This window comes from Eurytemora carolleeae, unplaced genomic scaffold, assembly GCF_000591075.1.
Source record: "Eurytemora carolleeae unplaced genomic scaffold, Eaff_2.0 scaffold133, whole genome shotgun sequence".
NCBI lineage: Eukaryota > Metazoa > Arthropoda > Copepoda > Calanoida > Temoridae > Eurytemora > Eurytemora carolleeae.
In genome coordinates this window covers 547-14875 of record NW_019396188.1, presented here as the reverse complement: position 1 = coordinate 14875, position 14329 = coordinate 547, and the positions used below count along the sequence as shown (strand labels likewise).

Genomic DNA, 14329 nt, shown 5'->3' with positions numbered 1-14329 from the left:
CAGAAAATACATTTGATCAATTTAGTTGATTTCTACGGACAGGCATTAAATAGTTAATGTTCTTAAAGTAACTTCTTGCATCGTTTAGAGAGAAAACATTAAGAGAGAAGGATTACAGATTTGTGGTGTCATTTCGATACTGCAACATTTATAAGTAATCATATCAATTTCGTCGTATTTTAAACAACTTTGATAAAAACAATCTTTGTAAATTTAAAAGCCTAAGCTGAAAAAATAGAGAGAGAAAACACAATAAATTTAAAAATCATAGTAATTTTGTAAGATGCTACAATTAATTATTATCACACAAAGCTCCATAACAAATACAGTAGTCCCCAGAATGACTGGAATTCAAAGACGATTTTATGAAAAATGGTTTCATCGTAATCAAAACAAAAATCAAAACTTCCCCCTTTAACAAAATTTTGAAATTTATAATTAGTAAATACAGTATACAACTCGATCCGCGGCAATATTAATCATTTTATCTTGGGTCGTCTTCCGTTCCAGAATATTCTGGCACCAACTGTACATTGAGCTATTAATCAATTTAATCAACATGAATGAAAAAAAAGTTAAACGGTGTACTGGGAACCCAGCAATGGTTCATCTTCCATCTAACATAAGCAAACTTTTTAATGGAAAGAAGAAAAATTTTATTTTAAAAAGACAGAAATTTTCTCTTTATCGAGAAGGTTCAAGCCTTTTTAGATAAGCTAAAAAGGCGAGAACCTTCGAGGTATAGAGAAAATTTAAGTCCAAAAATGTATGAGCACGTCGTGCCAAAATAATAGTGATATGGGTAATTTTATGAAACGTTGGTGTACTTGTCTTATTTCAATGGCTATTTCTAGATCAAATAAGCTCTGAAACAAAGCAGAAGTCAAAATATAAAGTTGGGTTCAATTTTATTTTCATTTCAATTGAAAAAAAAAGAATATTTTGGAAATATCCTAAATTTTTTGGGGAAAATTTGGGAACCAATTAAAACTTTAAATCCCACGTGCTATAATGTACACTGTACAGCTAATTTAACATTATAGCACAATAATAACTTCATAGCACGATGATTACTTTATGGAAAGTGCATTATGAAATTCACGATGAAGTGAGTAAGAATGATAAATGTAAAAATTCTTTTATAAATTGACAAAGTTTGCGTTCCTGGAATTTCTTGCTCCAATCTGTTCTTGATGGACGAATGATCCCCAAGATGTTCCAACCTGGAGAAATACAATATTTGTACTGTTTTTCATATATTGTCCAATCTTTAACGGTTGATCTCGATATCCAGTGTGAGTACTTTGAAATTTGAGGACTTCATTTTAATTATCTCTGTAGGGTACCACCACTGATATCAATTTAGAATTGGATACCTTAATTCCTGATGGCTTAATCTAAATATCCAATGTGGACACTTAATTTCCTCCTTAATCCGCTCTTTTTCTCTCTTTTTAGATATCCGTTCTTTGATTGATCAATAAGAGTCCAATCATTAAATGGCGCGCAAAATTTCAAATTTCCTCGTTTCTCCAAACGTCATTCGATGAGAGATTTATCTTATAAACACTTTTGTTGACACAAACCTAAGATTAAACTAATCTTGATATCCACAATTCAAAAGTTTCCAGCTCGGGTCGAATAAATATTTGTAATACCTGCCACATCAACGAGGTTCTGAAGAACTCCCTTGTGGAAAGGAGATTTGATTTCCCCCCGCTTTCCGTGGAAATGTTTATATCGTCCCGTATTCATTCGTTCATTAGTTGTCATAGCCAGGTACATCACCTACACACACACAAAATAAAAAAGATTACAAATAATTTTAAAATTAATTTCTATTTTATTAGACATAAGCTGAAGAAAACGACGTTGCCCGTGGAATTAAAAAATATCTAGCCTTTGTTACCCCCGGGATATCTCTGGGTTCCCTCACTTGGTCCAGTCGTGTACCCAACTATAGCGGACATATAAATATATATATATGAGCGAGGAGCTTCATTATCTATTAATAATTTAAAGATATAAGATATAAGATATGTGAAACCCTTTTAAAAAGTCGTAAAATCATGAACAAAAAGGTGAACGTTTAACATTATCATCAGTTACTTTGCAATTGTAACGAAAGCTATGGAAGTACCAGGTATATTCGTTGAGCTGAAAACTTCAGAATGAGATATCCTTAATCCCAATTACTTAATCTGATTATCTAATGGACACACTTTTGATTTTCTTCTTAAATCGTTCTTTCTTGGATAAAGTAGAGAAAAATGATGAACCGGTTTTGTAGTTTAAAGAGTCCCTCCCGTTTCTATATAATCTTAAATGGCGCGCAAAATTTTTAATTTACCGGCTTCATATACGCGATTCTGATTGGTTGACTTTTATACACTTTTCAGGATATAAGTACAAGACTAGGTTAGTCTTGATATTAAAAAAAGAGAGGTTCGAGCATTAATCTCAATATCCACCATTCTAAAGTTTTCAGCTTTGGTTGGGTCAATATTTATAAATCTCAACCAATTAGAACAGAATTAAGGAGAGTTGGATAATGGTTCTTTATATTACAATGTGACGTAATGGACAGATAACCTTACCTGATATAGCTGACAAGACAGTAAGACAGGGCCCAGACTAACCTGATATAGCTGGCAGACTGTGAGGCAGGATACCCAGACTAACCTGATATAGCTGGCAGACTGTGAGACAGGACCCAGACTAACCTGATATAGCTGGCAGACTGTGAGACAGGATACCCAGACTAACCTGATATAGCTGGCAGACTGTAAGACAGGACCCAGACTAACCTGATATAGCTGGCAGACTGTGAGACAGGACCCAGACTAACCTGATATAGCTGGCAGACTGTGAGACATGATACCCAGAAAGCATGAAAGATCATGTTCATCAGAATCCATGTTACCCAGGGGGAACACAGGGCACCAGCTTTTACATACTCATACCACCCATCAGAGACAGGGTAAACACAGGCCTGGAAAAGACAAAAAAATATACTCGGACAGAAAAAAAAAATTAGAATCTGGATCTGCAATGTTTTGGCTTTCTGGAATCTGGATCGAAAAAATTAAGTGTAACTATAAAATACTAGATCCAAATCGTGGATCAATTATTCCTCAAATGGTTTCGCATCAAAGTATAATGTACACTAAGCTGGTATCTAACAACCTTTAATGAAGTGTTGACAAGATTCTATTCATTGTTTATTCTTTTCTGCCAATTTATAATTGACGAGAAAATATTTAAAGGTTCGTTGATATTTTTGTCATTATTGCGCATTTTTCAAAATTCAGAATTGTTATACTGGGGAAAGAAAGTGAGGGGGCGGTAACTCTATCCCCCCCCCCCTCCTTACCTCTGATATGTAAACGATACACCCGTATGCACTAGTAATCGCTAAACATGAGAGGAAGATAAGATAACCCAGAAAATAGGAATGATTCTTTTCTCCAATACAGTTGCCAACCCAGGGGCAGTGATGGTCAAACCTAAATACAAAATATAAAACAAGACATTCGTATATATATATATATGTTGTGTATAGCCGGCCAAACGGCTGGACCGATTGGGCTGAAATTTTTTGTGGACACTCATGGGTGGCCGGGGGTGTTATATGCTAAAAAAATGTTTTGTTTTTTTCACAACATATTTTTTTTAATATATTTTTTTTCGAATTTTTTCTTCAAATTTTTTTCACGGGCAACGCCGGGCCCTTTAGCTAGTACAAAATAAAAACATGTCTAGAGATTGTTTTTCATTCCATATGGAATTACTGGTACGACCTCGTAGCACCTCTAGTTTTTAATTTACTTACATACAACTGTTTGGGATTGGAAGTTATTCAATTTATGTTAATTTTTCTATTTTAGAATGTTAAATTGTTTGTTGTAAAGTTATAACATTTAAATTGAACAAGCTGTTAAAATTAAGCATTTCTTTGGTATGCAACATTTTTTATAATCATGCTAATTTAAAAACTTATTTTTACAGGTCCAGCTTTTTACAATGAATAAATAAAAATTAGGAACAATGTAATCAATTTCCTTTAAGCTTTGAATTTTCTAACTGTAAATGATAAATTGTTTTTTTTTTTGTGAGCAAAAAGGTGAAAAACATGTAAATTATTTTCGATACTTCTTAAAAAAGTTTTAACCTTTATTTGATCCACAGTATTCTTATTTTTTATACACTACGCACAATGCACTATATACATCAAACAATTTCCTGATAATACGGTTTCCATACAGTTGCATCAAATACTATTTTTTTTCTCAATATTTTTCAGAAAAATGTTTAATATGATATTGTAACGATTTGAAGAGATTCTTCAAGAATTATTAAAAATCTAAATCTTTTTAGTGTCGAATATTTTGATCAAATATGTTCACAAAACACATATTAAATCTGAGTATTTTATTTTGTAAATATTTGGGAATACGCATGTTATATTTGTTAGTTTATTTCCTTTTTACCAAGGTTAAGAAACTATGTTCATTCTTTTTTTTCTCTCAAATTTTTCGTGGATTTACAGTGCGATTATTAGGTTAGGTCATTTTTGGTTTGTGTTTGGAAAATTGTAAATTCTTAACAATTGGTTTTGATACATTATACCAAATTTGACGCTGACAGAAAATTAAGCTTTTCATCTAATTAAGAATTACTTATTTGCGGAGGACGCAAACACACATGCACCTCAAGTAAATTCAACCTATATGAAGCATAAAGTCTGACCGCGTCAACCTTGTTGCACCGGCTAGTCCTGTCCATAGAGCTAGGTACAGTACAAACATAATATATCTAATATATCTAATATATCTAATATATCTAATATATCTAATATATCTAATATATCGAATATATCTAATATATCTTATATAACGAACATATATCTACCTTGAAATACATTTATCGCAAACTGAGCAGTGTTTGGATCTCAATGGTTTCCTTATTAAACATGAACTACAGAATTCAGCAGCTGTAAATCCATCCCGTTCTGTCAGCTCTATTATAGTCCTAAATCAATCAGAGTGTTAGGGACATCCTACTAGCCATATATAATTCACTTCTCAAATATTAGGTCTTCTAGATTTATCAAATCAATCAGAGTGTTAGGGACATCCTACTAGCCATATATAATTCACTTCTCAAATATTAGGTCTTCTAGATTTATCAAATTGTACAAAAAATCTAAAAATGTTTTTCCTTGACCAAATATTGGTTGATTTACATTGAACTAAATCTAACAAGGATATCCTTGAAAAAGCAAAAATTGGCTTGACTTGTAGGTTATATAGCTTTATGCGCAAATAGAAATATAAAAAGCCCATTTCAGCTTCTACCACGGTCAGATTTAGTGATAGAACTTTCAAAACGTTAGTAAATCACCATATATCTTTATGGGTTTTTGGTTGAGAGGCAAAGATAAAAATTATTTTTCCTATTTTTAGCCTGGAAAAGCCATAATTTTAACAATAACCTGTATTTGACCTCCTGTCTGTTACCTGTATTTGACCTCCTGTCTGTTACCTGTATTTGACCTCCTGTCTGTTACCTGTATTTGACCTCCTGACTGGTCCTTACAATACCAGGATCCCCTTGCCATGCCTAAACAAAAAAATAATAGTTTCTAAGGAATTTTAGGGATTTAGGGATTTTGAGGATTTAAGGGATATTCAAGATTTTAGGGGTTTAGGTATTTATGGGATTTAGGGGTTATAAGGGATTCAAGGGATTTACAGGATTCAAGGGATTTAAGGGATTTAAGTGATTTAAGGGATTTAAGGGATTAAAGGGATTAAAGGGATTAAAGGGATTAAAGGGATTAAAGTGATGTTGTATTCTGGATAGTTCGGTATATGAGTGAACAGTCCCTTGAATCCAACAGGACGCCAGAGAGATCAGTACATCCCGGACCCCTGCAGAGTAGACACAAGTCTCCCTGCACATAGACGTCCAGGGACCTGTGCTATATACAGTGCACAGACAGCTTACAGAGAGAACCTTTCCGGACGAGATAGAAGAAGATGAACCGTGTTCCCATCATCATGTGGAACCCTGCCTACCTAGAGGAACTGGAACCAGATGGAGGAGTTGTTCCAGTAGACCCTGCTACCTTCACAAGCGGGAACTCTCAGATCATCACTGCTCCGGCCTCAGAGGATGAAGATGTAGTTGAGGAAGTTGTTGAGGACAAAGATGAGGAGCATGATGATGAAGATCTACCCCAGACAATGAAGGATATGTATGACTTCCTTGGTGAACTATCTGAGAAGATCCAAACCTTCAATACTACCATGAAGAGGAGTACTAACCCTGGTCAGCCACCAGTGGTCCCTGATGATGTCCCAACTTCAGATGATGAGGATGTGACTGAAGATGTCCCAGAGGATGCTGAAGAGGATACTAAGCAGGTACTCCAAGATGCAGTCCAGAGCCTGTCAATGTTGAACGACGGGCTCAGGAGTGTATTGTCCCTTAGCAGGGACACCAGCTCGCCACAGCATACTGATGTCCCTAGAGTTGATATATGGGACACAGGGAAGGCTATCGAGCAGGAGTTCAGGCTATTCCCCAACCCGACCAGGAAAGGGTTGAAGGACCGGCTTGAGAACCAAGTATGGAACTTGCTCCAGATCATACAGGAACGAGTTGTCCAAGGAACCTACAATGATACAGATATAAGACTAGGAGAAGGATTACATGTCATATCTGTCCTACATGCTAGACTTGGTATCCTAACCGAGGTAGCACTTAAACATAGAGCTAAGAGACCTTAAGAATACCAAGGGATCTAAAGCTAATGTTAAGCTATTATTATTATTATGTGATTTATGTATGCATTTATAAGTGTATAATTAAATGTATCAATAAATGTAATTATGTTGTAAGAATGACTTATTACTTGGGTGTTTAGATTTGCAAGTGCATTCAGACATATAAGGCTATCTCTATATATGGAGATAGCTGAAGTATTGTAATGCCAGGTTGCAAAGCTATAGACGGCGCATGAGGAGTTAGGCCCGCGAGATAGGACTAACCCGATCTGCAATGTCATCAGGTTACACAAATGATAGATGAAACAAGTTAGAGTACTTGAGCAAAATCTCATTAAGTGTGAATTTTAAGATACCAATTTATTGCACGTTCTGTGGTACCAGGATACCACAAATGGCGCAGTGAAAGGTGTTTCTTTATGCCTAATTTGGGTTTTATATGACTAAATCCGAATTTTTAATAAAGAACTTAAAATCAGAACCTACACCCCTCCTCCTTTTGCACCCCCTCAATCTTTATAATTTTGTAAGTTTGGGGGATAGAAAGGCAGTTAGACAGAGAGTGAAATAAAGTAATAAAACTTTCAAACATAAAGCTTGTTTGGGTTTGAGTCAGCCATAAATCCGCTTCGTAACAGTTGGAAGATATTTTAAAATTCTGACTTTACAAATTGGGTAACGGACTCCAAACCCCCCCCCCTTCCTCTCTTATAAATGAAATGTAGAAAACTGAAATTAAATACAACAGTTAAAATTAGAAAATTGTTGATTAGTTCAAAACTAAATTTCAAGCAAATTTTATCTACATTCTTTATATTGCCACGTTAACAATTAATATGCTGAAAACGCGTTTTAAAATTCATAGAATGCGCTTAAGCAGAAATTAATTACATATTGTTAATTCTATATTACCGAATACATATGTAAAACGTATACAGTACATAGTACATAGTACATATCATGTAGTACATAGTACATAGTACATAGTACAATTCAGTTGTACTGGCAAAAGGAGATGCCCCCCCCCCCTAGGGGGATGGCAGGGGGATGAGCAATGCAATAAAATTTCATTAGTTGAGCTATATTGGATATTGAACCCTAAAACTGCTTGGCCTCAATATTTGAAAATTTTAGCTGAATGACTATTGAAAACGTGCTGAATTTTAAAACAAAGAGCTGAGCTAAATCCATAGCCATAAATTATGGGGCCAGACTTAGCTTGGTATCGAACCCAAGGTTAGGAGGGTTAACACCCCCTTTTACCCTCCAGAGAATATGTGCAGAGCCGCGGGTGGAAACTGTACCAACCAATAGCGTACGGGAATACGCCCGGCTCCGTCCATAACAGAGGTGCATTATCTTTTCCACCAATAGGAACAAGATCTACACCCAGTACTGTTTGGACCTAAAGCGCAATATTTAACCAAGGGTGGAGATAAGCACACCAGAAAAATGGGAAAGATTGCTCATTCTAATTCTAACCAGGAGAAGAAAAGGACTTCAGGTATACCCCGGACTTAAATTATTTAGACAGACGGACTGACAGTTAGTTACTCCGTAAGAATAGTTAAGTACCTATAGCGTAGGGTAGATAGAAGTCTCCAGATCACTCCAGCCTAGAATAAGATAGTGAAAATATTTAGTTGTTCTTTTTATCTACATAGTCTCCGGTTTGCAAGAACCAGAAACTAATAGTTACTTGGGTTTTATCAAATCCCTGTGACTTAAAATTCACTTGGGTTACTCCAAATCCCTGTGAATAATTATATATAATTCTTATTTCAAGTTCATTAGAATTTGAATTAAAGGAATAAACTGAGTTCTAAGGAATTAAGTTTTTTTCAAAGAATTATATATAATAAATATTTCGAGTTCCCCGGAATTAGAAATATATAAATAAACTGAGTTCCAAGGAATTAAGTTTTAAAGCTGTAAAATCCTGAGTTCAATTGAATTAAGGATAGGAACAGTAAAAGTTAAATTCTCTTAAAATTATTCTTAAGGCAGTGTGAAAAGATTGACAAATTAACTAATCTCTAACAATGCCTGGAGATGAGAATAATCCCGACCCCCAGCCCGCTGGAGCCTCCGCTGGAACGGGAGAAAATGCTATCCCTTCAGCGTCAGGAGTACAGCAGGCTGGAGGAGAAGTTCCAAATCCCACTCTACAAGCAATAGGTAACCTCCAGACAGCGTATAATGCTAATGGAGGACCTCCTGCAGAGAGAGGGAATGGGAGGGGTGGAGCAGAACATGAACGGAGGGTTCAGAATGGAGGCAGCAGGCGTGCCTCCGGTCAGAACCCCCAGGATTTACCTGCTCCCCCTCCTAATCCAGCACAGAATGACCCTCCCGTCGTTGACTTAGCATTGAAGGAAGGGAAGTTCTTCGTGTTGGATAGTCTGGAACCTTTAGGAATAGAGGGAGAAGACCGTTATGTACCCAACCAAAACGAAATCCTGTTCACCAAGTCTAAATGGAGCTTTGATGGACAAGATAGTTTTGAAGATTATGTGGTACGGATCGGGGGATATACCCGTACATTAGGAGTGGGTGAAATATGTTTTAAAAATACTTAGTTTCAATCCTTACGTCCTCCTTGCTCATTCATTGTATCGGATATGGAACCTTCTATGTCTATATACAGGAAGATGAGCAGGAAGGAATATGTACAGGCCCTCCATGAACGGTTGGAACCCGCCTCTGCTTGTGACCTCATTTATACTCAATTTAAAGAGAGGACGCAAAAAGCAGGGGAAGTATATGACCTTTATCTTCGTGATAACGGGAAAACTAGAATTTTCAAAGAATTCTGTGAATCCAGTATTAGAGGATTACACAATGAAATCTTGAGGAATAAGGCTAGAGACTTCCTCTCGATCCAGGCGATCAACGGGTTCAAGGTTGAAACGTTTGATCAATTGAGGCGAATTATACAAGTCTCAGTTGAAAATATTCAAGCTAGAACCATCACCGGAGAGCTGGATGCATCAGATGCAATAGGCACTGACATCCGCCTCATGAATTACAGTTACACTAACACTGCAAGTTCCCGTGAAAAAGAGAGGAAAAGCAGATATGAAGTGAACGTAATGGATGAGGATTTAGAGGAAGACGAAATCGCAGCCTTTAGAAGGTTCAAGAAATATCAAAATCAGATCGGTTATAAAGCTAAAGGGATTAAAGGATTTACTGTTCCTGGTAGACAACCTGCAGAAGACGATATTTGCTATAATTGTAATGGTAAAGGTCACTTCAGCAGGAATTGTCCCCGGAATAATTTACCTGGACGTTATCAGAACGTTAACAAGGTAGAGAAGTCCAATCCTGACACCTCTGATGATATTACAGGAAACCAGGATACTTCAAGCTCTGACTCTGATCTAGAAATAGATTATGTAAAAGAGAAGAAGAAACCTAAAACCAGCCAAACAAAAAGCAAGAAAAGTCGTCGCCATATCTATCAGATAGTAGAGGAACAGGGTGAACAAATTAATTCATTAAATGCAAAAATGTCTGAAGTTTGTACCCTGAGCTCACAGCTATCTGAACTGATGTCAACCATGTCAGGACGGAAAGGAGAGGTGAACACTCTAGGTGCAACCTCTGTATTCCCTCCAGACGTGGAGGACATCAATAGAGAAGGCAACGAAGATATATTCACTTTTTTATAGGCAGCTCATTATGTCGCAATAGACCGAATGTACAAACAGAGAAATATGCGTCTCTGGGTTACATTCGGGCTATGAAGAGTGGGTCCAGAGTCTTTATCAAAGCATTGATAGACTCTGGAAACCTCTTTGGCAACATAATGAGTGAAAGGTTAGCCAATTTACTGAAAATCAAATATAAACCGTGTACAAATAAAGCTGGTACAGCTGTTGCAAACCAGAAAGTACATGTGTTGGGTCTGGCAGATCCATTTGATTTAGTACTAGAAGGGTTAGATGATCCTATTACAATTCAACCTTATGTAATCCGTTCTTTAAGTCATGATTTAAATCTTGGAGAACACTTTTTACGAAGGTATAAAGCTGGATTAAAATTTGAGGGAGACAAAGTGACCTTAAATTTAAATAATCATAGCTTAGAATTGGTTAGCAGGTCCAAACCGCTAATTAGGAACTCTAAAGATCAAAGATTTATTAGTGTTATGGAAAGGGATAAAGAGTGTAGAAATATTATTGAATCTATACCTGATCCTAATCCTAACTGTATTGAAGTTGATGATACTGCATTCTCGGTGGAAACTGTACATAAAACAGTACTACCTAAAAACACATTAACATTTGTTGAAGTGTCTACTAAAATGAATGCAAACTTTGGATTCTTTAAGTGCAAAGAAAATAATGCATTTATGAATTCCAACCTACTTTTTCCCTTGAATGGAATGTTTAAATGTGATAAAAACAGATTTTTTGTCCCAATATTAAACATGGGGGATAGAAACACAATTTTACAGTCAAAAAGAAGGATTGGAAATGTGTACCCCGCCTCAAATTTGTGTTCAAAGGCAGAAATCAATCAATCAACTAATCAATCAATCAATACACTAAGTCATAAACCTTACATGAATTGTCTAAAGAGGAAGTTCAAGAAAGAAGAACTTTTCTTAAAGAACAATTAGAGGTTAAAAATATGATTATAAATCAAGATCAACAGGAACAAGTTATAGATCTGTTTATGAAATATTTCGACGCTGTATCTATTAGCAGCGAAGATTATGGTTCATCAGACCTATTACAGTTCCATATAACCCTTTTACCTGGCTCACATCCTGTACGAGCTCGTTGCAGGCCATTAAATCCACTACAGGAACAGGACTTAAAAATCCAACTTGACGAGTGGTTGGCCAGCGGCGTCATTGAACCTTCCGTCTCTCCATGGGCATCAGCGCTCGTCCCTTGTAAGAAGAAAGGGACAGGTCGTCTTCGTTGGAGTATAGATTTCAGGTCGATCAATGATCGTACGATCAAGGATTCTTATCCTCTTCCATGTATAGAGACTAACCTACATAAGTTAGCTGGAGCAAAGATCTTTAGTTCACTGGATTCGGCCGGAGCTTTTCATTCTTTAACGATTAGCCCTGCCAGTCGAGATTACACTACCTTTGTTTCACCCTTTGGCACGTACAGGTTCATTAGAATGCCTTTTGGCTTATCTAATTCACCTAGTGCTTACTGTAGGTTAGTGCAGATGGCGTTATCCAAACTTCCACCTGGATTCGCCATCGCCTACCTTGACGATATATTGATCTATTCAGATACCATAGTAGATCACATGCGTCACTTGGAAGCTGTGCTAAGGATCCATGCTGAAGTTGGTATGAAGATCAATCTCAGCAAGACTAAGATCTTCAGAGATCAAGTCACTTATCTGGGTCATCTAGTCAGTCATCAAGGAGTTGAAATGATTCCAGATTACATTTCTAAGATTCAGCTCTGGCCCATTCCTAAAACAGGGAAAGAGTTAATCAGTTTCCTGGGTTTTACCTCATATTACCGTGCATTTATACCGAAATATGCTGAGGTAGTAGCCCCGTTGAACAAATATAGAAATGAGAAAGAATTGGAATTAAACCCTGATAAAATATCTAGGATTAATCAACTTAAGGGACTGTTCCTAACCAAGCCAATTAGGGCTTACCCGGATTACAAGTCCACAGAACCTTTTATCCTAGATACTGACTTTTCAGGAGTAGCAGCAGGTGGTGTTCTTTCCCAAGTACAAGGCAGGAAGGAACGTTTTATAGGCTGCTTCTCCAAGTCCCCTTGATACAGCTTAGAGACAGTATCCAGCTCATAAAGGCGAGCTGTTAGCTGTCATTCTAGGGCTCCGGAAGTTTGAACATATACTCCGAGCCCGGAAATTCCTGATTAGAACAGACTCTTCAGCTATAACATTCCTCAAAGGGCTGAAAGAAGCTCGGGGAATATTTGCTCGATGGTTAGTGTATTTATCATCCTTTGATTTTGATATTATGCATAGACCAGGAAAAGTAAATTTAGCTGCAGATGCTTTGTCCAGGACTGAGATGCCTCAAGATGAACAGGACAAGGAAAACCCAGATAAATATTTGGTTTATCAAATTACACCAGATAAATCAATCAATCAATCGGGAAAATCAAAGGGACTCTGTGTACTTAATATAGAGCCTAATTCTAAGTTTTCAGTGAACCCAGTCCTGGAAAAAGATTGGAAACTGGAAACTAAGAAGGATTACCCTTTACAGTTAGTCTTAGATATAGTTAAAGCCGGAAAATTGCCAAGCCAGGAAGAAAGGAAGCAATTGCCCCCTTTGACTAATTTGTATTTAAACTGGTTTGAATTTCTCTATGTGAAAGACGAACTATTATATTTACAAAGACCTGTAAAGGAAGGTAAAACAAGTCCTCCCAGGATTTGTGTACCCCGTTCTATGCAGAGAGAATCGGTAGAACTGGCTCACGCTGGTCACCGCGGGATGACCGAAACTCTTGACAAACTAAGGGCTAAGGCATTTTTCCCAGGAATGAATAATCTGGTCACTTTAATTGTGACTAACTGTGTGCCATGCATTCAGAAAAATAATTCAATTCCCTCTGCTAAGAACAAAGTACAACATCATGAGATACTAGGATACCCATTTCAAAGAGTTTACCTGGATACAGTAGGTCCGTTGACTCCCTGCAGATATAAAGGGATTGTCTGCAGACACATTCTCACTGTACAGGACGGGTTCACTAGGTATCTTGTAGCTGTACCAATTCCAGACCTAGAAACAAAAACCATATTAAATGCATTGATTGATAGGTTTTTTCTGGTTCATGGGATGCCAGAGACGATTCACACTGATAATGGAACCTCTCTGATGAGTCATTTATTTCAAGACACTTGCAAACAAATGGGTGTTAAAATGACGCAAACCCCCATACATCCTAGCATGATAAAAGGTGAATTCCTTAAAGGCTGGGTAGAGGAGAAAATCTTACAGCTGCATCCAGATATGATTGAGGCCAAACTTGACTCTGTAACTAAGTCAGATACGTTTGCAATCTTAAAGAAGTTCCTGAACGTCTTGGACAACAGTGGTCAGCTGACGGCTAGGTTGCCTCAAAGCATATACCAGCCCTGCTACAAATTTGTTGGTCGCAATGATGAACCCAGGTGGATTAACGATGCCTACACTCTTGGAACGTCGACACGCTTCAATAAGGCGTTGAATTCCTTGGTCAAGCACGTTATTGGGCGTAAATTAAGTTAATATCCTCCTGAGGGGGACTGGGATTTCACTCAACAGGTTCACCGGCTTCGCCCAGGCTGAGGGTAGAGTCGTGAAGGAGAGGAGTAATGATGATAATTATCCTTCTCCCCTTGATCTCCTGAACTTGTGCGGGTTACCTCTACCAGCACAATACCAGGCTGAGGAAAACCAGAAGTTGATGCAGAAAATGGATCTCCAGGCAGAGGAGAACCAGAAGCTGAGGGAAAAGTTGGATCATCTAATTAATATTCAGATCCAGACCTCCCAACAGATCAATGAGCTTAGGGGTATTATC

General features: G+C 37.2%; 1 protein-coding gene across 1 annotated transcript; it reads right to left on the bottom strand.

Moving 5' to 3' along the window:
* Positions 1-147: 147 nt before the first annotated feature.
* LOC111697642 (palmitoyltransferase ZDHHC17) lies at positions 148-13650 on the bottom strand. Its single transcript, XM_023467714.1, has 9 exons — positions 13621-13650; positions 13432-13545; positions 5570-5622; positions 4912-5031; positions 3374-3506; positions 2849-2992; positions 1659-1788; positions 1165-1223; positions 148-617 (listed from the first exon to the last, which is right to left on the bottom strand). The coding sequence occupies exons 1-9, from the start codon at positions 13648-13650 to the stop codon at positions 576-578; spliced, it is 825 nt and encodes a 274-aa protein (XP_023323482.1). The 3' UTR covers positions 148-575.
* Between the last annotated feature and the right edge of the window lie 679 nt (positions 13651-14329).

What these genes read in the sequence shown, in the direction of transcription:
- LOC111697642 (XM_023467714.1), bottom strand. Translation starts at nt 13,650, where the DNA reads ATGACTCATCAGAGAGGTTCCATTATCAGT. An exon ending in AGTCAGGAGGTCAAATACAG is followed by an intron (nt 5,032 to 5,569) that starts GTAACAGACAGG and finishes TGATTGATTTAG; the next exon opens with GACTATAATAGAGCTGACAG. An exon ending in ATTGGAGCAAGAAATTCCAG is followed by an intron (nt 618 to 1,164) that starts GAACGCAAACTT and finishes TGCTTATGTTAG; the next exon opens with ATGGAAGATGAACCATTGCT.